Below are 25120 nucleotides of genomic sequence, written 5' to 3'. Positions count from 1 at the left end.
TGTTTGTTTGTTGTTTTTTCCCCCACTGAACATACTTAAGTTATACTTAAGTAATCTAGTGTGATCATTGATATAAAACTGAGTTTCTGTTAAAGAAACATAGAATAAACAAAGGTATTCAGTTCTTCTTTCCAGTCCTTTATTTGAATAAGCTGATTACATAATTTATTTCAACTGTCAGTACATATGTGTAGTTCTAGTAGGGGACCAAAATTATCTCCACAGACTTATGAGGCGAGTGGAAAACACTGCAGACATGATTTAACGCTGCAGGTATGCTTAAGAACTCCATTTTTCTAGTGGGATTCAATTATATCTGAGCTTGCTTTTAAAATAAATTACAATAATTTATACCAAAGCATTTTTATGAAAAGCCAAAAACACAGCCAAGCCCAACCAGACAGCGTAACCTTGCTTGATGTAGAACATATTTTTTAGCTATATTAGAAAAGATAAACCTTGATAAATGCTTTCAAGAAAATTTGTGAGGGAAGCAGCTGTCAGCAGAGCATTAGAAACCAATGTCTGAAAATGCAGTGTTTGGTTAACAAACCTTGGAGCCCATTGGTCCTCTTGTACCTGGCAATCCCATCACACCCAACTCTCCCTTTTCACCCTAAAGGGGTCAATAAAGAGAGTTATTGAATGTGACTCTGATGAGGTCCTATTTGAATGTCTGACATTTCAGTGGTTCAGGTTTTATGTCAAATAGTTAAACCTGACCTTGGTGTAGCATTGTAGACCAGGGTCTATACTGCAGTTGGATCCTGCCTGAGCCCTCACATGTTATCTTACTCTTCTGTTTGCGCTTTCTTGTGTGGGTAATTTTTGCTTCAGTTTTCCCAGATGTTATTAAAGGACATGCAAGCAAACCACCATCAGCAGTGCATCCTTTTCTGCATGAAGGTGCATTGCCTCTACCCAGCATCACCTCCACTGAGCTGCAGAAAAGAAAGGCATTTTGCTGCATGCCTTGTGGCTTGTGGAGGCATAGTGACTGCTTTTATTGTAGTTCCAAGACACCATGTGCTGAACAGTCATTTGGAGCCAGTAAATCATGAAAAAGCTTTACAACCACTTCTCTGGCTGCTGTCAGCTAATTATATCTAGTGTGAAATACAGAGTAGACCCCCAGACATGCAGCAGTGCTACCAGAAGAACACATTTGGCTCTTACTCTCCTTTGGCTTTCACTGTCCGAGAAACAGAGAGGATTTTCCCATTGGCTGCTGCCCCTGCAGAAGTTCAGACAAGACTTGAAGGAATGAAGTAGGAGAAATATGGACTGAGTAAGGCTGTGTCAAAGTAAGAGAAGACAACAAAACCCAGCCAAAGAAATAGCAAATATCCACAGAGGTGGACATGAGTTAAAAAATCCAAACAGCAGCTTGCTGGAGATTTACAGCAAGACAGGGATGCAGCAAATATTTATGGTGAAGAGGAGAATTAGAAGTTTGAGAAGATCAGAGATGGGGAGAAAAGAAAGAAAGACACAACCAACTGAAGTGACCACAGAGATCTTCTGCACTGTATTCAACTGGAGCCTTTGCTGACTGGCAGGAAAATGAAATTTATAAAGACCAGAAGAAATGAAACTGTGAACCTACCTAAAGAACAGAGGGGACCAGTATTAGAAGAGACAATAAAAGCAGAAGAATCATAATCAAACAGCAAGTAGGACTTGCAGTGAAAGTATAGGAAAGAGTATTACTACTGAATATGAGGGATGCTTCCAGGAGTGTGATGAAAAAGCATAGTAGTAGATAGTGGAGTTTAAATCAAAATTAGGAAGACTACATAAAAAACCCTAAACTGTTTACAAGGAAAAGACCAAGTGAATGAGTTTTCTGTCTGCTTTGCTCTCTTCCTTCACTAAGACTATGAAGGAAGGGGTTCACTGAACTTTGCCCTCACTGCTGCTGCTGTGGTAAATCATAGCACACAATGCATTGGTGGGGAGAACCATTTCCCATCTCAGTTCAAAGTGAACATCGATTTCTTGTAAGTGCATACTTTCTTGTTGCTTGCCTACATTCCCACATACTAGATGATATTCTTCATCTGACGTGTCTGTGAACATCTTGAAAGTCTGATTCCCAGATGTGGCTTGAATTCACAAGTCACCTACTACTACTCTTTCAGTATCAAGAGCTACGGCATTACATCCTCTGAGGTGGGGGCATCAACCTTCATAGAGCAAATGGAGAGTCCAAGAGTTACCAGAAAAAGCAGTTTCAAACTAGGCATTTTGTGCAGTCCTTTAGTCTAATGCATCCTAGCTTGAAGAAAAGCAAGTTATCTCAAAAGTTCCAGTAGAACCTCCATAAACCACAGCTCCTATGAAGAGCTCATATCTTTTTCATAAGCCAGTACTCACTAAAGGACTGTCCTGAAGACTTTTTTGTAACAAATGCAGGTGAAGCAGTCACTTTGCAGTAGCAAAGAATGTCATTTCTTCTGCTGTTGGTTAATAAAAATAACAGGAATTAATATTTGTTTGTATGAGAATGAACGTCAAAGATATGATCAGCCATTCTCATGGTTTGTAATCTCTTTCCCCTGATACCAGCCTGGTATTTTCCCTCTGATCACACGAGCTCACAGTACACCTTCAGGCACATGGATCCTCATAAACAATAGTCATAATGATGGCAATCAGTTTAGAAACGCTGATCCGTGTGATTGTGAGACACCAGGGGCTATCAGTGAGCCTTCATTGTATTAATTTTCAATTTCCCTTTGACATGTTTAATCCACATAAGAAGTGCTACAGGGGCTGGGCTGGAGGCAGAGTAACCTAACCCTAGACTGGACAGGCCTTTGCAGAGCAGTGTAAGAGAGGGGACAAGCACAGAGTGTCCTTGCACTGCTGCAGCTTCCCAGCCTCCTGCAAGTTAGCTGTTTAGAGATTTCCCAAGACAACTCTTCTGTTCAAACTGTGATGTTGAACAGTTTGTTCCATGTGAATTTTAGTCTTACCTTCGGTCCCACAGGTCCAGGCCATCCTACTGGTCCTGGCATCCCAGGGACACCCGGGGGACCTGGTCTACCCTTGAACGGAAAACATTGATTACAATGGTTCATGTAACACCATTCCTACACAGGTCACTACCGCAGACAGGGGATAAAAAGACCTTTGTGTACTTATATCCATACAAATCCAATTTATGTTGAGAGCGGAACCAAATCTTTAAGAAGCTATTCCTATTACTATGGTCCTTATTCTGAACATTCCTATACTGCTAGCTGTAATTGCTCTTTATTAACTGCTATATGATAGCAATAACTACGTATGTACATACAGTCATTTATCTGCTTTAATTGCTGCCTGTAAATCACTCTTTGAATATCTCCTAAAGTGCTGCAGATTAATGCTATTCCACTGCATTACACTGCTAGACAATATGATCTCAGAAATGTCATCATGACATTCAGGGTCACAAGTGAACTCTCACGGGCCAGACAGCTTTTAACAAGAGTTGCACAGTTTTATTTCCAACATGAGCAACTTTTCTTTGAGAACCTACTTGTTCTTGTCAGAAGAGTAAGTGTTGATGTACAGTGTTTAAAGTTTAGCACTTCCTTGTAGGTTGGTGGGTTACTCTCTTGAAGGCATTACTGTTTTGAACCCTTGAATTTATATTAATATTTTTGTTTACTGTAGCGCATTTGAAAATAGATTAAAGAAAATTACCTCTTCTGTTTATGTGTTTTATATTTATTTGAATTACTGATTGGTAGCTGGTGTCAAAATCCTTGGTATATTATTAGAAAGGTGTCAAAATCCTTGGTGTATTATTAGAAGGGTACTTCTTTTCCTAGTTAGTGACCACCCCCTGCATATCTCTGATTTCATCCTGCATTTCTGTCTTCTTTAAAAGTTAATTACATTAAATGGATGTACTTAGTGACTGAGATAACGTATTCTGTTTCATCACATGTAGGAGCACATATTTTTGACAATGTATCATGGCTCATATGTCCCCAAGCATAGGATTGTAGTCAGCATATTGCATTGGTGCCAGAGCTCTGGAAGGGTAATCATTAATAGTTTTTCCTCCTTCAGGGGTATCTGGCTGAGTCTTGTTTAGACTTTGGAGGAGTAAACTTTGGAGTAAATTTTGGAGTGATTTTGCTTTTACACCTTTTATGATAGCTCATATAACCTGCTTCTCCTGTCCACACAGACAGTTCAGGTAATGTCCCACTCTTTGGCTTGTCTCCATGCTTTTACTCAGGGAATTTGTCAAATTCAAACCAGCTGGGGCAGCTCTCCAGCCAAACCTCCCTACCATCCACCCTGGGTACCAGTGAGAGAAGCACTAACAGGTTAAACTTCCACATTAGCTAATTTTTATTGAACAGTTGCCTGCACCCCTCCCTGGCAGCTGCTATTAAATATTGGATGGATTTCTTTGTTCATACCTTTCTTCCAGGCCTGCCAATCTCCCCCTGTCAGAGAAAGGAATATGTCAGTCTTGTAGGCACCACAGGAAGCACAAGGGCTCTTAAGTCAATGCATCAATGCATTTCTATTAAAAAACAAACAAACAAACAAGCAAATCCATAACCCCATCCCCAAGAAAACAAATAAATACCACCAAACAAAACACTGTGAATCTCTTCACAGTGCTCAAGACTTCGGTTACAGAGGTAAAATGAGAAGAATTTCTGTATCAGAACTCCTTGGTCTTTCCTGTGTTCCCAGCCCTAAACCTACAGTCAACATATTGTATAGCACAGCACGTAATTACGTGCTCAGCTTCAGGTATAAGATTCTTTAGGCATCATTATGGATCAAATCTTTGCACTTCTGAAATATAAGTTAACAAATAGGCCAGCTTTAATACCTGAGCTGTCCCATACAATTCACACTGCATGGGAGAACTCTGCTCCTCAAGTCGTCCCAGAGGGACAGGGAGCTCAAAGGCCTTTGGGTCAGTAGGAATGCTGACTTTTGCACCCGACATGTTTTCTCAAAGCATACCCTAAACAGAGGTCACGGCCATGAGAAGCCATAATAAATATTTCAAGACTGAAAATGAACACTGAAAGACTAAGTTTTAAATTATAGCTTCAAGCCAATTCATAGCTTTACATTCAAATTAAAGAAAAACTCTCCATTCATAAGGCTCACTATTCACTAAAGAGACAAAAAATGAACACCCTCCCCTGCTTCTTTGCTCCTCAAAACCACATCAAACTCCATGACAACAGACACTTACTTTCTCTCCTTTTGGTCCCATTACACCAGGAATTCCTTGTGGACCCTAAGGACAAAAACAAATGCTATTATTAAACTGCGTTAGTAAGGTGCTTGTCTTCCTTCAGTCCTTGACCCTGTGTGTGTCTCCTGGGACCAGTGAACCCATAGGTTTGAGGTGTTGGGTGTTGTGTTTGAATGTGGCCTCCAAACACCAGGTCTGTGCCACTGCTGAATGGCAGGATGGAGAGTTTGATTGACATGGGAAGGGCAGGGGAATCTCATGAATGAGGAGAACCTGCAAGAAAAACAAGCCTGTGGCGAATGAAAGATGAGAAGTTATCAGAGTCCTGAAGAATTAGCAACCAGGACATGGAGACACCACATCAGCTGGCAAAAGAGGTCAGCCAAAGGGGTGGTAAGGGAAGTAGCATGGAACATGTGGGATGGGCTCTGCAGGATGGGATGGACCTGGAAGATTGCCACCACTTCTGAATTCTGAAGGTATTTCTCTCTGTCATACAAGGCTGATTCTCCTTTCAGGAGACTTCTTAATCCAGGGAGACCTTGAACACCATCTCAGAAAAAAAAATCCAGAAAAACAGTTTTGTTTCTAAAATGCTTTGGTTCACAGATCACCTTTTATTTTTGAACGATTGATGAAAAAAAAATCCCATGAACCTGCATCAGAGAAGTATTAGATTCACTGTAAAAATCACTCACTCCAGGTTTGGATCTTGGCTGTCTTATACTGCCCAAAATGTGATCAAATTGTACATTAATAGGAGCAAAATGTACCTTCAAACACAAATTACTCCAACTATTTTAGTCAGTAGAGTTATTTTAGGTTTTTGGTAGTAAAAATCAATGTATCCTATTACAGTTAGAACCAAATTTTACCTTACTTATTTCATTTTACCTTAGGATACACATGGGAGGAACTACACTTTAAGTTATACCATTACAAATCTAATTCTCCTTCTTATGAAAATTTATTAAAATTCAGCTGTGAGTCAACAGTCTGAGCTTTTGAAACTCCTCTAAAAGCCATGCAACCTACAGAAGAATTCAGAAGTAATTACTAGATGTCTCTCTGTAATGGTAGTATTTCATTGCAGGTGGCCATTGTTACAAAAGTATTTCCCAGAAGACCACTGGCTCTAATGTTGTCCCTGTACAAGACACAGTCCTGTAACTTATAATTAAAAATTCCAAAGCCATGTTATACCCATCCTACTGTCTGCTGTTATGATAAAACCTGCCAGCCTGCTCTATTTAAAAATGTTCTTGGAGGGATCATAGGTCATTTGATTGCAATATTAATATTATTTATAGCAATGGACTTTGTAGAACAATAGAATTAACATTACTTTCTTGCAATTTAAGTCAGAGAAACTATCAAGAGGATTTTTTTTTTTTAAAGAGAGTCTAGAAAAGACTGAAATAACAAGTGCTTTTCTCACATGTACAGCAACTCTGGACCATGGCCAATCACACTGAAGGGCTGTTTCATAATGCAGAGAAGACTTTCCTCAAGACAGAACTAGGCAAACACTTCCCATCACTTCTGACCACACTTCTCCACTCTCATGAACTAAATGAATCTTCCTCATCCTGCATCTCAGCAAAGGCAAAATGGCAGAACAATAAAGAGGAAGTTCATGGAGAGTTGGAACGACATGATCTCTAAAGTCTCTTCCAACCCAAACCGTTCTATGATTCTATAAAACAAAGTTTTTGGGGCTTTCACCTTGCAACTTCTTGACTCTGCAATTACCTTCTGAAGAACTGACTTATAAATAATTAAAGCTATGCTTTTTGCCGCATAACTGAGCCTTTGCCTTGATGCGGTGCCCATACATTTAAGTGCTGTTTGGGCGCTTGTTACCTTCTCAGGCTGCCAAAGCCTCAGTCACAGCTTTGCTCAGCATAGGCCCTGTGCCATGGCTGCTATTGGTTGTATGGCAATAAACTGGCACCAAGGGGCCTTGAGGAAGATCATTGTCCCAAAGCACCAGGCACAGCACATAGATTGGGACTGTCTGAGACCCAGGACAAACTGGAAGTACCTCTCCATGAAAACTCTCATTTTTCCTTGGAGAGAACTGGAATGGAAAGGCAAATGGCTGATCTTCTCCACAATATGGAGATATTCATAAAAATCTTCCCTCTAGAGGTGGCTCATTTCCACAGAAGAAGCAGGCCAGGTTGGATGGGGCTCTGAGCAACCCGGTCTAGTTGAAGATTTCTCTGTTCATTGTAATGGGATTGTACTAGCTGACCTTTAAAGATCCCTTCCAACTCAAACCATTATGTGATTCTAAGACTTCTGACCTTCCTCTGAAGATTTCGGAAAGAATAAATTGTAAAAAATGAGGTGCGAGGTCAAAAAGACTGGTCCAAGGCTATCCAGCAAGTCAGAGGCAGAGGTGCTGCAGGTCAAGCTACGAGACCTTGCACCTCCTGAATCCTATCCCACTGCCCACCTTGTCCCTGATTTTGCTGTAGATGTTTGCTAACATCTACAGCCTCTCCTTGTCCCTGATTTTACTGCAGATGTTTGCCTTCTCCGAGATGTACTCCACTAACATTCCAGTCCATTGTGTCTCTTCTGCATCCACTCCACAGGCTCTTGTCCTCACAAAAAAGAACAGAGTCCAAAGCAAAGAAAAAACTGACAAAGACCCTCTGAAAGAAGTGATGACACCTCCAGGATTTTTGATGGGTGCTACCCTCTGTAAACTGCACAAAAATGAAGGTTGAACTTGAAACAGAATGGAGTATGCAAGGCAGGAATGAGAACACAAGGTAAAAAGACTACATTATATGCAAAGTCCTATCAAAATGAAATTAAGCCAGAGCTTGGCATGTTTACTGAGTGGTAAAAAGCATTTCCACATGTTTCACAGCTTTGTAAGGACTTTGGAGCAAGTGAGAGAACAATGTGGTTTAATCACATATGCATCACTCACCTGGGGGCCAGGAGGCCCTGCAGAACAGTGAGGTTCAGGCAGAGAGGAAGCCTGTATAGTCTGGAGCTCATGACACAGCTCTTCCACATCCAGCTTCTATGAAACATCAAACATATGAGTGAACATGCAGGCACACGTAGCCTGTTGGAGAAATGCATAAAAATCCAGCCACCACACACTACAGCCTAAAAGAGTTTATTTCCTCCCTTTGGGAGAAGCCTGGGGTTTGTCACAAGGTTATCCTCATGGATGTTTGAACACTAGCACTTCAGCATAGCCTCCTGCCCCATGCTTCCTCTTCCTCCTCCTCTTCCTCTTCCTCCTCCTCTTCCTCCTCCTCCTCCTCCTCCTCCTCCTCCTCCTCCTCCTCCTCCTCCTCCTCCTCACACAGAGGTACATCGCAGCCAGGCTGCCCCTCTGAGCCACCGTGAGACCCTGGCCTATTCTTAGACCTGACCCTGCCCTCTCTATCCCACTTTGCCAGCAGCAGCTCCTCTCCAAGAATAGCATCCTTGCTCTAATAATAGAGACTTCACTCAGGGAGGGCACAGGCAGCATGAACTTCGTTCCAGAAGACACTAACTCAGAGGCTTTCATTCACTGCAGATCAGAGCCAGTGCCTTAAATGATTATGAATATCTGATCTTTTGACTTCAAAATTAACCTTTCATAAGTAAAATGCCTTTTTTATGCCCTGTGACAAAAGTGATCTCCCCCAGAAATGCAGATGAACACTGAGCCAGAAACACCGGACTAAAACAACTGATCTTCAGCTTCCCAGTGAAAGGCCATTTTCCAGTAAGGCTCTGACTACAGGCTCCAAAGAACAAACTGCTCATAGTTTAATTCACATGGCTCCCACTCTGCTCATAACTGCTTATTTACGTATCATGTTTTTATGGAGAGATGGTGTGAAGGGTGATTTTAGGCTCAGGTTACTCTGAGATGCTTGCAGGAATCTCAGGGACCCTGGTCCCAATGTCATCCTCACTGAAGGAGTACACCACATTCCTAAAGAGATCTTGTCTTTGGATCTCCTTTTTGTGGAAATCAAGGCACAGGCAGGAGAGGTGATGAGGAAGGCAAAGGCAAGTAAATTTTGGTCTGGAGAGAACAGCACCCTGAGTTCAACCCTGATCTCTCAGAAGGCATATGTGTATGGACATATATCACACAGAGCAGGTCTGTGCAAGGGTGGGTGAGTGAAAACTGCACACCAGCACCTCAAACACGTGTGTGTCTCTGCAAAATGAATAGATTCCACGGGAGGATTTCAGTACCTTCATTTCACCTACTAGGTAAAGCAAATGTGATACAAAACAGGACATACACATCATGAACATCCTGAAATCACTGTGCAGGATGGAAAATTGCCCTTCAGCCCTTACTGGTTTACTGCATTGCCGTTTCCTTTAGTTCAGGATTGGCTCACTCTAAGAAGGTTTCTAAATAGAGTAAGGAGAATATTTTAAGTTAATTGAATTAACTGCTTGAACAAATCCCGCCTCTTCCTTGATCTATTTGATATTTACTTCAAGCTCCAGTCTGGGATGCTGAGTGATTGTCCTCACAGAGCCATATCAGCACAGCCAGGCGGGTTTGCTGAGTGACACCATGAAGCAGTGCTTGAGAGGATGCTTCACTCTTTGTCATTAAAACTCATGTAGAAGAAGTAAAAGCCACACTTACAGTTCTCCAGCTGTGCCTGAAGTATGGTGGTGGGAACAGGGGCGGTGGAGGAGGGCCAAGGAGGCAGCATGCTCTGCAGTTGGGCTGCTTCTTCTGTTCCAAACAAGGGAGATCTGTTCAATACAAACACTCATCTGTGGTCTTGAACAGCACAAGCATTCCTTACAGAATAAGAGAAGTTGCCATTTCACAGTATTTTCCTACATCCTATATGCATTGGTTACAATGCTGTAATCCAAGCATAGATTTAAGAAACCCGGTGGACCCTAAGTCTTTAAGTTCCTTCTTGTGCTGAAGGCTGTGCAGAGTTTTAAGCCCTTAATGTGGCTCTGACACAGGCTGAATCTGGAAAACTTCAGATAGGTGACATTAGAAAATGAATCAAACATTTATTGTTTTCTCTACCCTCTGTTCCAAAATTGTGTTAGAAATAGCATCTTCTGGTCCCTGTCACAGCCCACGTGCCACCAGGAAAGCACTCAGTGCTGTTGGCCATCACCTTCCCTGTGAACTGAATCACTTTGATGGGTGGGAAGTGGGAAGCTGTCCTACAACACATTTACTTGTATTTCCTCTGGGACTTCAACCAGGTTGCTGTACTTCTGGTTTGTGCATCATCCCTAAGAATAAATATCCCACAACCCAGACTTTGCTGAAAGCTTTGTCACCGACTGACTGGTAAGGCAGGACCTCAGTTGTGTTTGGCAGTGTATTTAATGTTTTCTAAGAGGTAAACTTCCATCAAGAATATAAGAAGCTGTGACCAAAATTCACAAAGGAAGGATATTAAGATGGTGCATTTATACACTGTACTTTTTCCCCTGAATTTTACCTGCTCCTTGGGAAATACAGCATTAATCAGAGTGAGAGCCTTCTTCAAATGTTTTGCCAAGGATAGCAAATATTTATTTATGCCTGTTGGTTTCTTCCTCTGGCTAGTGGCAGCTGGAATGGATGTCTGTGAACTGAAGGGTGGCAGGGAGCCAAGAAGAAAAGCCTATGGCAAAGTATCTGGTATTAATAGAAAATCTCTAAATTAGGTTTCTGGGAAGACAAACCTGATGAAATTGCTAGATTTGTGTGCAAATCAATTGCAGGCTGGATATTAGTCACATCTCAAGGTAAGGGAAGAATAGAGATACTTCTGGTTTTTCAAATGTCTCAGAAAATCTCTTATGTCAGTTCCATCATCCTATGTTAATGGGGACGGCTTTTTCTCAGTCCTGATGCACAAAAAAGAGCTGCCCAGAGGAGTGTGATTCAGCAGCATTCAGGGGCTGCTGAATCATGTCATCCCGATTATTTTTCTCTATTAAAACAATATTTGTGATGATACATTTGAATTCTGGAAGGGTCCATAATGAAGACTCTTTCTCAGCTTTTCCTCACAAGTTTGAAACTCAGTCAAAAACTTCAATTTAAGAGAAAGGCAGAAGACTTATTAAAAGATAGGTATATATTTTACTTTAAAGCTTTAAATACATACTGAAAATGTCAGTGTCCTTTAAAAAGTAGCAAAGGTATGAGTCTCCTGCCTCCAGATCTTACAAGTAATAAAATACAAAAATATGAAGAGTTAAGTTTTATATTGGCTTAACCTGAATTCAGTCACTCTTATGCAGCTGTAACCAAGTGTTTCAATTTTTAACACACATACTTCTGTGGTTGTCTGAGTTTCAGGGTTGTATTTGAACATATTGCACTGGGATAAAATAGGACATTATTAAGGTAATGGACAGATTGAAATTTAACAGGGTATAAAGTGTGATTATTACTTTACTTTAAGCCACATTCCAATGTCATCTTTCTTAGTATTACCTCATTCCTTGGTCTAGATAAAATTTCAGTAGCATTATTACCATTCAACAAGAATAAGAATACCAAAACCAGCCTGATGTGGTTTAGTTGCTAAGAGATCACTACCAGGCACCACAGAAAAAGGTTTGCATTACCACAGTTGTACTGCTACTTAAAAAAAAAAGTGTTGTTCTTTAAATATTTTGCAAACATAAGATTACAGCTATAGTTCTAATATTATACTTATCACATCCTATAAGTAAATTCCAGTCCTGGCTTATAAAAAATTTGGATTCTCCTTTTTAGAAGAAAAGCCTGAAAATCTGTGGAACAGCTTTATTGTGAAAAACACTATACCTAACCAAGCTGGTAAAAAAATAGCCCCTGATTTCAATGTTTATCACCTTATGCTACTGCAACACAAGTTAGGTTGAAGCCCACTTTAGGTTTGCTGGTATGAACAGTGACAGCATGTACTGATGTCAGCATGGAGACAAGCAAAATCTACCTACCAGTAATAGTAATAGACACTATTACTATAGATATTATTAGATATTAATAGATGCTATTATTATAGATACTAAATTCTAATCGACACCATTATTATATACTAAGTAATTATATACCATTAGTAGTAAAGATACTGCTATAGAGAACAGGTTTCAATTATGTAATGACTTGGGTAGTTAATATTTCAGGGGCTCCATCAGTAATCCTGGCTATGCTCTGGAAGGTGCATTTGTCAAGCAAATATTTAAGAAAAGACTGATTCTAGACCCAAGAACCTTCCCCACTCAGGAATGACAGGTGATATGACAGCAGAAGGAGCAAAAAAATGAATGATTCACAGAGGGACTGCAGGTATGACTGCTATAATCTTATCTTCCAGTAAGCACCACATTTCTTTGGTATGGATTTTGTCAGTAACTGCAATAGGTCCAAGATGTACAACCATTACAGTATCACCTTGATTTATATCACAAAAGGGTTACCTTGGCAGGCTTACAGGCACTCTGCAAAGGCAATGCATATTTTTAGGCTCCAGGTTAGCTTTGTTTGCTAAACAGAGCTTCAGAATACTCCAGTCCCCATCAGTGGAAAAAATCTCAGCCCAAGAATAGGACTGTCATAGTTTTCTGTGAAATATGAAGACCCTGCCTACACAGAGCATGCGTTTACATATCTCATATGAAAGCTGCTCTTTCAACAACTTCAATGCCAAAGAACATATTCAATAAGGAAAGAAAGACAAAATGAAGAAATCCTTTTAGGACTTGTCCAAGAGGCAGTTGTTATCAAAGAACATAAAAACTAAAATTGTCACTTTTAAAATAGAACACATTTACATTTTCAGGTTATTTTTATTGTCAAGGCTGTAAATTAATCCAGTTCAAGAAAGTGACTTTATAAATCCATGGGTATACTGCCAATGGTAGCTTCAGAAAACAACATACTTTAGATAAGGTGTGATGTTTCATGTTGCTCCTGCAGATTTCTTGTGACCATAGCTGGAATTTGGGAACTCTTATTCAAGATGGTACAAAGCAGAAGCCTTCACCCAGGCTGAGTCCCCTGGAGTGGGGCTCATAAGGGGTCTAAGAGGCCTCCTAGGGCAGATCCTAGAGGAATCTTCAACACTACAAACCCCCACAGCTGCAACAGAGATACCAGAGAAGTCCTGCCCTGGATTGAAGTCCAATTTACAGGATTTCATTGAAAAAAATCATAAATAAACCATGAAAGTGACTTTCATCCTAAAATTGCAAAGCTGTAGGCTGAATGCCAGGAGGAAAGGACAAGAAAGGAAAGGGATACTTAACATGTGTTTCCCTTCCTATTTATGACCACACTGATCCAGCAAGCCCTGACGGGAAGCCGAGCTATTATCCAAAGCCTTCTCACCCTGACAGCAGGGCTGGTGGCTTGCCCAGCTTGTGACAGGCAGGGCTCTACTGGACAGAGCCCTCTGATGGCTGACACCCATCACAGATGCTTCTCCCACTCGGATGGCACTCAGAATTAATAATAAACAAGCTGGGCAGACCAGCCAGTTAATGAATGTGGGCTTGTCCAGCTGAAACTGAGACTTTGATCTGCTTTGTTGTCATTCATTCAGGCTCCTCTCAGCCTTCTTGCAAGGACAGCAGAGCACCACAGGCCGCAGACACCCAGCTCCATTCTGTACATCTACTGCAGGTGACTGGGACACATCTTCCTCTTAAGTTAGGAAAGCTTAAGAGCTTGGTGCCTTTTGAGAGCACCTTTTGTATTTACAGAGCAGATGCAGGTATTAAGCTCTCCTTCAAAATGCCAAAGATAAGTGCCAGCATTATCAATATATGCTTCTTTAAAGTGTGTCTTATGAAACTTTTTGACCCAAAGTGTGTTTTAAGGACATATAAGCAGAGATGAGAACACAGCTTGTGTTCGGAGCTGGGCTGAACTGTCAAGTTAGTGAATTGTCTGCATCTCTCAGTACATTTTAGAACTTGGACCTTATAGTTGATGGCCTAAATATATCCTTCCCTATAAACCAGATTAAATATGCCAAAGAAATATATCAAGCTTAGGTAATGGTGTCTGTGTGGAGGAGGTGGCGACCCATGAAATTCCTGTGGGAGTTACAGGATGAGACACAGAGCTGCAGATCTTCCCTGCCACTAGTTTCCTTTTGCTTAAGATGGGGCTTCAGAGTGTTCAAGAAACAGAACAAAGCAGATCAGAAATTATTTCAATTAATTTCAGAAAATTAAGAAATCCAGATGAAACCTTGCAAGTTTCTTTTAATGGAATAATAGAACCCCTTAGGCTGAAAAAGACCGCTAAGTTCAAAAGGTTAACCTAGCACAGTCAAGAAAATCTCAGAAAAATTTGAAAGTGTTCCATTTTTAAACTCCAAAGTGACTACAGGCTGTGGCAGCAGTAACACCTACTTTACCAGCTGGTGCACACTCAGAAATTGTAATAAATAAATAAATAAATAAATATATTTAAAAATCAGTCAGTGTTCCAAAAGCTTGACAGTAGCATGATCCCTGGCATGCTGCCTGGACAGCAGGTCTGGGTATTCACCTGTCTACAGGAGCAAGGACACTCTGACCTCCATCCCCACCTAATATTTAGCTCACGTCCCTCAGCAGCTCTGGCAGCCTGGCTGGGGAGCAGTGAGTGGCTGCATCTCAGAGGTCAGCTCTAGAAAACACTGCAGACACGGCAAGATGTGGGAAAGCAAAGGGGGCTATGGGGTTTCTAAGCAAAGGAAAAGCCTTCTAATCCCTGTATTTCATTTCAGACATTTTATCTGTGTGTATGTGCCTCTGTGAGGACAATACATGTGCCAGAAGATTATACAGTGTTCTCTCAGACTGACTGGAGAAGGAAAATTGTGAGAGAGAGAGAGGAGGATTTGCTTGTGTTGGGTCTGCATTGCATTTCACAAACCAGTGAAAAATCCCAGTAAAATATGATAGGTGGAACACTTCAGTGGGTTATAAAAAGGGTTTATAAAATAAACCCATGTCTTATAAATCCCAATAACCATGACAGGGCTATTTTGCGCAATTTTCCTTCTAATGCCTTTCATTTGCAGAAGTCCAGAGCTCTAGACACTGCTAAACAATGTTGACAACTCTAAGCACTCCCCATCAGTGTGTGAGAACCTGAGGCACAGAGAAGTTAAGCAAGTCCCCCAAGTCCATGGGTAACTTAGTCACAGTACCAGAAACAGACTTCCAATCTGGTGAATCTCAATATCGCATCTCAATCATTTTATGAACCAGATCATAAAACTCAACTACTTGTCACACCAGAGCAATAGTATAAATACTCTGAGTATTAAAGCCTAAGAATTTACTGTAATCTGTAGAAGAGCCTGAAGCCCTAAAGGTTAAAGCAGGACGGCTGCTGCATCAGCCCTGAAAGACATCTACATGTCATTCACTGCCACACAGTCCTCTCCCACTTTGTGTGAGATCAGTAGCAACAAATCTGAGAGACACCAGTTCCACCCTTCTGCGACTGCAAGATCATAATCTGTCAGTGCTGGCATAGATCAAACATGTACTTGACTTTGATGTTGCTCCACCATATGCTCAGACGGTCCCAGACAATCCCTGTGAGGGTGTGGGTGTTGCTGTGTGCTCAAAAAGACTTCAGAGAAAAGCCTCTCAATTCTTCTTTGAAAGTTTGTTGCCATGAACTAGATTAATTCCTCATGACTCCCTTGCTGCAACAGATTCCCAGCCCAGCTGACTTTATTCTCCTGCCTTTGACCAAAAAACCCAACTACATATTGACTTTGTAGTGTAAAAAAATGTTAACTTTGGAGTTTCAAGAAGCTAATAAAAATAGTCTATGATCACTTCCCTGGGTAGAAGAAAACTGAAATGTAGCACTGCCGTTACTTGCGTGCATTCCCCAGAAACCTACATTTATCCATACCCTCTTGCTAGCTCCTGAGGAAAATGGTTAACCTCTTTTCCCCTCAGTGTCTCAGTTCTCCTCTGTATTTTTCCTATACCCATCTTGCCTTCCCAAATGCCCTTTCACCATCACAGCTGTGTAACTACAGAAAGTGTCCCCACAATTTCCTTTGCATTAAAGGGGTGATTCCTTGGAGAGGAGAAGGGAAGAAATAGAGCACCTAGGTTGGGGTTTGCTAATTCCTGTAGAGTTTTTCCTCTCTTGCTTATTTCTGATATTGCTCAAACAATTAACCCTAGATTTGAAGGGCTTGCCCTGTTCTCTTCTACCTTCTAAGCTGCAGCACGAGACAGATCTCCCGGCTGTGTCCTGGCTGAGTCCTGTGCTGCACCACAGCTGATTCTGCAGCCACACACCATCCTAGCACCAGGAGTTAAAGACTGCAGGGGTACAGGGTCTACTGTGACAACAAATGTCCTCCTGTCTAAACACAACTGATACTTTTCTACAGTTTTAAATAGGATTTGCAGTTTCTTTTGCTGCAATCACGCTGCTGGTGCTCCTGTGCCAATATCCCACCCATGGGAAGCCTCAGTGTCTGATAGGAAACAGACTGTCAGCTTCAAGGAGGATAAAATGTGAAGTCACAGACTGTTCCCTTCCTGTGCAGGGGTTTAGTAATATTGACATACCCATGAATGAACTGCCTGTACTAAAGGCAGAGGCCTACAAGCACAGTCTGTCTACAACTACATAGGGACTAAGCTGATTTTGCAGCACTTTGGATTACTTGTTGGTGGAGCTTCTATCCTTTCAGTGAAAACACCTGATTTTGAGACACCTTACTTTGCTGTGCTGGAATGTAAGCCTCCAACTTTCAGTCTGCTCATAACAAAAATCTAGTATTCACCTTCTAGCATTCTAGCATGCCCACTACTTATGGACTATAGACAGTGCTATGCTCATTCATGGCAGCGGTACAGCATGGACAAGCTTGGACCAGGTGGATCTCCATGTCAGCTGCAGATCACTTTCAGCTGAGATTCCCTTTTGGGCTGGGTGCTGCCTGTCGGAAGCATTCACAGGTTATAGAAAAACCTTCAGATCAGTTACTGCTTCCTTTGCTGGAAAGCCAAGCAAGCGCTGCCTCAGCTCCTGTCCCTGGCAGCTGGAGGACTTCTTCACAACCCAACAAGTGAATGGCATGATATTCAACTTAAACAGTATTTCACTGAACCCTTTCCCTTTATCTGCATTGTCATGGAACCTTTTTTGACAAGACAAGAACCTTGTCAACCAGTAATGCCATAAACACACCAGAAGACTGTTTCCTCTCCTGCGTGCAGGACCAGGGCTGTACTTAAGGAGCCCTGTTGCAAACACGTTCCAGCTTCCTCACTAGAGGCTATGTCCTCTTCTGATTTTTATTTACTGCTGCAAGGCAAATGCCACAACCCTGTGAAGTGCCTCTGATGTCCTTTCCTTGTCCCTTACCCACAGGATCAAGCGGGCTCCTACTTGCTGGTTTACTGCCAATTTCAGAGCAGCTCTGGGGGTCCTTGGTTGTTGTGGATAACATCAGTGTTCCCTTTGCCCTTCCTGACAAGAAGATGGATGCAGGCCTGGAGTCATGAACAGGTTGTGCACCAGTGTGGCTGCTCTGCTCTCACCTTGCTCAGCACAGCTGTTGCAGCATACACCACCAGAGAAGCTCTATGAGTTCTAAGGTGACTTCTTTCCTGAGCATCACCTACATTGACCTGAGCAGGACACTCAGCTTGGGATTTCCACAGGTCATATCTACCAGGGGAGGTATATGCAGATAAAGTCAAACCAGGTGTTTTCTTTAACTGTGCTTATTTTAAAGACCCATTTGCTTGAAGCAACAGTAACTACACCATACTAGGCTGTTAATTTGCTACCAGTCCAAGCCTTTCCCCAGAGGCTGGTTGGGAACTGTCTTCTTCAAAAGCTTAGAACGGTAATCACAACACCATCCTTCTTTTGGCTTATCTTTTCAGCTACCCATTTGGGCTATCAAATTAAAACAGCCTGTCCCAAGGTTATTTTTTTTCTCTGAAGCTGAACAGAGGTTCTACTGAAAGAATATTTTGCCTCCCTTTCAGGCTTGTATGAATCACAAACAAGACAGAAAGCTCTCAAATGTCCTGCCCCAAGACCTTTGGCTACTCAGATCCACAGCTAGGTGACTGCCCTCTCATGGCCAATGATACTCTGCTGCCCTTCTCTAATGAAGCTGTAGCCTTTGTCAGTGGCTCACTTCCATCAGGAATTTTAATCTAACCACAGCTTTCCTGCTTATGTGTGTTCCATGAGAAAACCACTGACCAATGGCACCAGGATGCTCAGCACCTCCTGGGCCCATGCTGACTTTACAGAGCAGAGCCAGGCTTCCTTCCCTGGTCTGGCATTTTTGCTTGCTAGTCACCCTTTTGGCTGTTTTCCCAGCAGTCTCTGGCTGCTGCCTTTTGAGAGTCTTCAAGTTATACTTTTTGTCTTGTTTTAAATTCCTTCTACAACTTTCTTTCTCCTGCAAACACTCTGATAATGCGTTCTGTTGTGATTTTACATAATTAAATATTTACAATTACTCTCTTTAAAAACAAAATACATCCACCTGACATCTTTGCTGTCCATTTTGACAATATTTAGGGTTCCTGCAGGGAAAAGAAACCCAAACCCTGGTGATGGGGTCAGATATTCCTTTTATAGAAAGACAGCCCCGATCCCAACTCCCTCAGTGTCAGGAATCATCCCTTGTTTCTGTGTCCTTTCTCTCCTGCTGTTCCTCTCACAAATGCACAATGCCCTCTCCCCACAGCACAGCACCACAGTGGCTCCCAAGGTCACTTCTCTGTGCTGCCCAGCCAAGGCTTTCACCCCATACAGCTCCCCTTCCCAGCCCACCTTGCCCATCACCACAGCTCCAACAGTGTCAGTCCACAAGAAAACTGAATTGTTTTCTGCAGCTCTGCCACGTGAGGTCTGGTTGCAAATATTACACCTTCCTGACTCAAAGAGGATGAACCTAATGCCCAGTGAGATATGATGTTCCTTTTCTTCAGCAAAATATTAGGACAAAGGCAAAGAAAGAGTGAGGAATACTGCCAATAGTTCTCTGATATCCCATTGAGTTCTTTTAAACTGATCAACCCTAATCTTTCCAAAGGACTGTGAATCAATATTGATTGTAGGAAACAATTGAATCAAGGGATGCATTTGTGGCATGCATAAAAAGCCAGAAGAAGCACTGAGATGCAGTTCTTTTTCTTTGTGTGCTTCTGGGAATTTAAATACTGTCCCAGAAACGTTGGGCCTGGATGAGCAGGATAGGGGAGGAGAAGGAATGAGGAGGAGAGGAAGACAGTCATTCTACTATCTGAATTTGGAAGGTGGCTTCCTTCAGGCTGGTTCTTACAAGGTGCAGACTGGTTCATGTAGCCTTACTAAAAATGACCACAGAACTCATGCCTTCATCATGTGAGTGCAGCAGTTCAGGAACCTCAGTAGGGCAGAGCTCTGAAAAATAGATGTAAATGACACCACAAACACAAGTGGTGGAAGGGTGGGATATGACAGGTTACCCTGAAAACAACCTGCTGTCTCCAGGGGCTGAGCTACCCATCCCTGGGGGTCTTCACTGCCATGAGGAAGCATAGCCACATGCTTAAGCATGTTTTAAGATTATTCCCTGAAACATTTTCTCCAGAAATGACACTTCAGCACCATGAGACTCAACTCTTTGGAGCTGACATGACACTCAAAATACTTCTAGAAACAAGGATGCACTGTTGCTTGAGGCTGATGGGACTCTAAGGTGGAAAAAAAAGACCCAGATTATTCTTCTTTCCCCAATTACTGTATGAACAATTTTCCACCCTACAGGCTGTTTCCCATTTTCTTTGTGACCTGTAAGCCTTTTTGTTTGTGACCTATTGCTATGCAAAGATGTGTGAGGACAGGAACAAAAGTAGTTTTAGGCCAGAAGTTTTCAGACATACCTGGAAGATACCCAAATGTTTTTTCCCAACTATAAGAAAGACAAGCCATCACTTAAGAACATCCTCTCTGCTAAATGGCATTAGTTTCAGAATTTGAAAGTGCACTGCTGAAGTTCATTCTTTAAATGTGAAATTGCATCCTGGTGCCAGATACAAATAACTGACTCAGCTGACAGCCAGAGAACATTTGAGAAATCACTAAAATAACTGAGAATGTAAGTGGAATTAATTCACCTTCAGTGTGAACGGAATTAGTTCACTTCCTGTGCCCACTGTCAGATTTCTACCAGAAAAATCAGAACTTACTGCTTTTTTCTTAGAAGTTTCTTAAAATGCAGATGCAACCAAAGCACTAAAGGAATCCCTTATTATATAACTTTTAATACCAAGTAGCCCTAATTAGCAAGTAATAATGGCACACAGGTATGTCTCTTAATCCAGCCTGGCGGCTGTGGGATTATGATAGAATTTTCTACCAACTGCTGTTTCTTCCACATATTATCAGGCAAATGCTGACAATACATTCATGGCAGGAGTCTCACTAAGAGCTTGCTGGGTATAAAGGTGATTTTCAGTGTCTTGGCCAGAAGAGCCTAGCGTGGGGCTTTGCCATGGAGCAGAGAGCAGGGTGGGGATCTGCCCAAAGGGGTCTCTTGCAGACAAGCCCCAGGACTGCACCATGGAAAATGCAGATTCTGGCATTTTCCTTCATGTTTGCCTCTTCTACTATGGTTTCAGCAGAGATGACAAGTCTTCCCTCTTCCTAGGGGCAGGTTATTTGTTAAACTTTTAATTCTTAAGAGGACAGCTCAAATGTCTTCTGTAGACACACAAGAGCGTGCCACAGGAGAAGGCGATAGAAACATCACATTCTTGTTTGCCTGCATGGCATCTACAAGTGTCAAATAAACAAAAAGTACTTCAAACCAAATTTTGATGCCTGATGACTTACATGTTATTGCAAAGCAATTTGGAGTATATCAGACAAAACTGGTGATTCCTGTGCCTCAGGATTAGCTAACCTCAACATAATGGAAAAAGCACATCCCATTGAAAAGAAATGGTAAAAAATGCAAAGGCTTTTTAGAGCTTGAATGTAAACCATCTGGCTCTGTGGGTACACCAGAGGGATTAGAGAGCAAGAAAGGCCGTATGCCTTTAGGTCCATGTCTAGGGTTGATTTTATGTACAGACTTAAAATATGCACCCCTTTGATCACTGTGAAAGCCATGGGGAGGATCTATAGGTATAGCAGGCCCTGACCTACAAACCTCGGTTGAACCATCTGAAATCTGACACTGAAGGAAACAGGACATTAGTTAGAAGCATCTCTGTTGATACAGAATAACAGACAGAAGGTGGGAGACAGCGACTTGCCATGAATTGGTGAAAGTTCCTCAAAGAAGACACAGAGTCCTATGGCTTTCCCCTTCCTTTGCACAGAACGTGACTAAAGGAAAGCCTTGCCGCTGAAACTGTAAAATGTATTAAGAGGGATTTCCAGTGCCCTGGCTCAGCTGACAACTAATTTGTTTTGTCTTTTCCTAGCAGGGATTTTCCATGCAGTGGACTCTTGTTTGCTATGTAAGTCATCCGAGTATTTGTTAGTGTCATAGCCAGAGCCAGATGATGTTTATTCTGCTAACATCCAGTCAGACTCTGGCAGCACTCACTGAGGTCAGGGCTTTATTTATAGAAGCAGATATACATTGAGATTCATTTTCCTTCCCTTGCTGTATTCTACCTAAACTCATCAAAAACAGAAAGAAACATGCAGACATGCAAGTCATACACTAATTGGGCCAGATCCATGAATTAGCACAGCACTGCAGAGGCCAACGGAAAAAAAGCATTTTTGAGCAGCTGAGGATCTTGTCCATTATTTCTCATGAGGAAGGGAAGGGAGGGGTTTAAACCAGAAATTATAAAGCAAAAAGCAAAACCGACCAAGCAACAAAATGTCATGGCATGTGGCAGAGCAGGTCTGCAATGCAAAATCCCTCCACCGAGATCTGCAATTTGAAGTATTTTTTTTTTTTCTCCTGTGTTCCCAGTCACCGGAAAGTGCAAGAATCAGAGTGCAGAGAGCTCCAAGCAAGGAAAAGTAATGACTTAAAGCAATTTACCTGCTGAAATTGAGAAGACATTGTCAGTGTACGCAGTCTGAGACAAAGCAAAGCAGAAGAAAAGCAGCAGGTAAGATCCCTGGACAAGCGGGCTGAGGACCAACATGCTGGCTCTGCCCTGGCAGATCCCAGCTCGGAGACGCAGGGCTGCTTTGGGGCTCTCTCTCTCCCCTCTCTCCCTCTCTGCCTTGCCTGCTCTCTGCCTCTGCCCTCACTATGGGATGCGTGTGTGTGTCTGTGTGTGTACGTCTCTCTCTCTCTCTCTCCCCCCCCTCCCTCCCCGTGCCTTTAGGAAGAAAGAATGCCAACCATTTCCCATTAAATCTTCTCCTTACACTAGACACAGTTATATTTAACTCCTGTGCTGGATCAGTTGCCCCTATTGTGGACATTAGCTGCTAAAACTGAGGCATGGGGGATTCTGGTTTTGCTAACAGAAGCAAAAAGGCACTTTGGATAATAATAATGATGAACAAGAATGGGAGAAATTAAGAACCGGACCATAAACAGAATCTTTTGGTACAGGCAACCAGACACCAGTGTCAAGATGGATAAAATCCCTGACTGATCATCTTCTACAGGTCACTAATTGCCTTAATGAGAGAGATGAGCAGTGACTTAACATCTGCTTATCCCTGGTAGCTACGAGTGTTGCATTCATGTACAGAGTGCAGCTCAAGGTGAGGGATGCCACAAAGGCTTCACAAATGAACAAGCACATCATTATTTTGGTTTTAAGTGAAAATGACAGTATCACTGATAGTGCCAGACATTGCACAATTGCACAGAGTTCACTGATGGGGTGCAACAGGTGGAAGAAACAATACATGTGCCGTGATGGGGTGAGTGAAATGCTATCAGCTCTGGGGGTGGTGCTGGTCAACACACTACACGGCACTGTGAAGAAAACAAACCTCCCACTCTCTGGAAACCAGCAGGTGCCCTTGCTACCTGTACAAAAGTTTGGTGTTTCTGTGCCTTATTGCAACATGCAGGGTTTTACAGATTAACTTGTGCCCTCTGAAAAACTAGCAGAGAGATCCTCCTTTCTGCCTGGAATCTGACAGTGGTTTCCAAGAAAATCAGAGGTACATCCTTTGCTGTGAAAAACATCATTATTCTCTCCCAGATAGAGATGGTTTTCTTTGCCCACTGTTTGTTGTTTCCCCCAAGAAAAAAGTGAAAGTATTCTGGATTAATTACAGAATTGATTTTTTTTTTCATTTAAGAAGAGTTCTCATTGACAGAAATGATGACATGTCCCCCTGGGCATTAACTCCGCTGTCCAGCAAAGTGAGATATTTCCACATTTCTGGTTAAATAGCCTTGGCTGTTACTTTCAATGCACTGCAAACATATTGACAAAATCTTTCTAAATGTAGTGGCTAGATGGGAAGAATCACATCTGCCTTATACATTTTTATCCTTAAAGGACATGTTTATTATAACCATAATTCTTTCTAAAATCCCTTTCCAGTACTGCAACAATTTAGATAACAGATTTTCTATTTTAATTTAATCTAATCTACTTTATTCCACTGTCTGTTACTTCTTAGTATTTGGCTCTTTTTAGTGAAGAGAGTAGTTTGGTCTCTTTCTTCTTTGACCAAGATAACCATGGAATAAGTGAGTGCCATTAGTTTTCTTGGCATGCTACACCTCAGAGGGAAAGGAATACCTCTTGGGAAGTTTATCATGACAAACCCTAAGCACACAAGATAAATGTCCAGCTGCCTGATTATAAAGGAAAGCAGTGGGCAATCCCCATCCCCCAATTCCAGCATGGATGCTGGAAAAAATTGCTTAATATTGAAATGTCAAAACTGTATTAAAAGATTCACCTCTGAAGATATGTGACCAACACAATAGTTAGTCAAAGGAACAATTGAATAATTCCAAATCCTGCTGAAATCCTCCTGCAGTCTTTTAGCAATTGAAAATTTTGTAGAAATTTCTAGTACAAAATAAGTTCTATTTGATAAGGAAATAATTAATCCAATAATACTAGAAAGAACTAAGATCATGCAGTAGGACCCATATCTTTCCCTCCTTCTATGATTCTGTATCAGAGGTAGCCAGAAGTGATACAGAAAGCCAGGGCTGCTTCAGAGTTAAAAAAACCACATAAAGTTATCTTTGTAGTCAATTCTTAAATAGAGACTTTTTAATCTGGTTATTGCAGTGGAGAACCCTGATTAAAAATGGAGGTTTTGTCAATGTTTTCCTTCCTTTCAGCATAGCATCTCCATCACTCTGAGCCTGTTTGACCTGAAATGGCTCTCAGCCAATGTGAGAAGAAAGCGCTGTGGGCATACACTCTTCTGGGAAAAACACATCATCTTCCACAAACAAACGTGAAAGGAGATGTTTGGACTTTAACTCATTTGAAGAGACCTCTTCTTCATGATGCTGTTCCATTCCCTCCTTAGACTTCAGTGGAGAGCTCTCATTACAGGGCAGCAAGCCAGGCCATGTCAGAGTGCAGGTCCTGTGTTGTGTTTCCTCTAATTCTGAGGTGTTGGCCTTACCAGCTGAGGCTGCTGGCAAGGCTGCTAATGGTTTCATGGGAGAAGAACAAAGTCCATTGGAAATAAAATGGACAATAGCTGTGGGCTTATTGCTTATGACTTTCGCAGGTGACACCACAGCAGACTGATATTCCCTGCTCCAGGCTGGATGGCAAGGCTGTACACCTGGTCACACAGCTTCTTTCTGACCTCCATGGCGTCAGTGCTTATGGCAGAGAGAACCCTGAGGAGGGAAAGTGTCACGTAGCAGGGGGAGTCTGGCATGAGAGACTTGACAAACATGTGCTTTCCAGGCCCTGAGCCTTGTGAACATGCTCAGCCAAGCAATGCATTTCTCCAGCTATTCCCTTTTCTTTTATTTG

The 25120-nt window shown here is 41.9% G+C and overlaps 1 protein-coding gene across 1 annotated transcript in view; it reads right to left on the bottom strand.

The window, feature by feature from the left end:
• The window catches only part of COLQ (collagen like tail subunit of asymmetric acetylcholinesterase), a 41269-nt gene extending 18720 nt beyond the window's left edge, over nucleotides 1-22549 (bottom strand). The window contains 7 exon segments of the mRNA XM_048302585.1: nucleotides 554-616; nucleotides 2979-3050; nucleotides 4425-4451; nucleotides 5225-5269; nucleotides 8175-8270; nucleotides 9864-9976; nucleotides 22231-22549. Of these exon segments, the coding sequence (XP_048158542.1) occupies nucleotides 554-616; nucleotides 2979-3050; nucleotides 4425-4451; nucleotides 5225-5269; nucleotides 8175-8270; nucleotides 9864-9976; nucleotides 22231-22549 (735 nt within the window).
• Nucleotides 22550-25120: the final 2571 nt, after the last annotated feature.

The sequence above is a fragment of the Corvus hawaiiensis genome, chromosome 1 (assembly GCF_020740725.1).
Source record: "Corvus hawaiiensis isolate bCorHaw1 chromosome 1, bCorHaw1.pri.cur, whole genome shotgun sequence".
NCBI lineage: Eukaryota > Metazoa > Chordata > Aves > Passeriformes > Corvidae > Corvus > Corvus hawaiiensis.
This window is presented reverse-complemented; position numbering and strand designations above follow the sequence as displayed.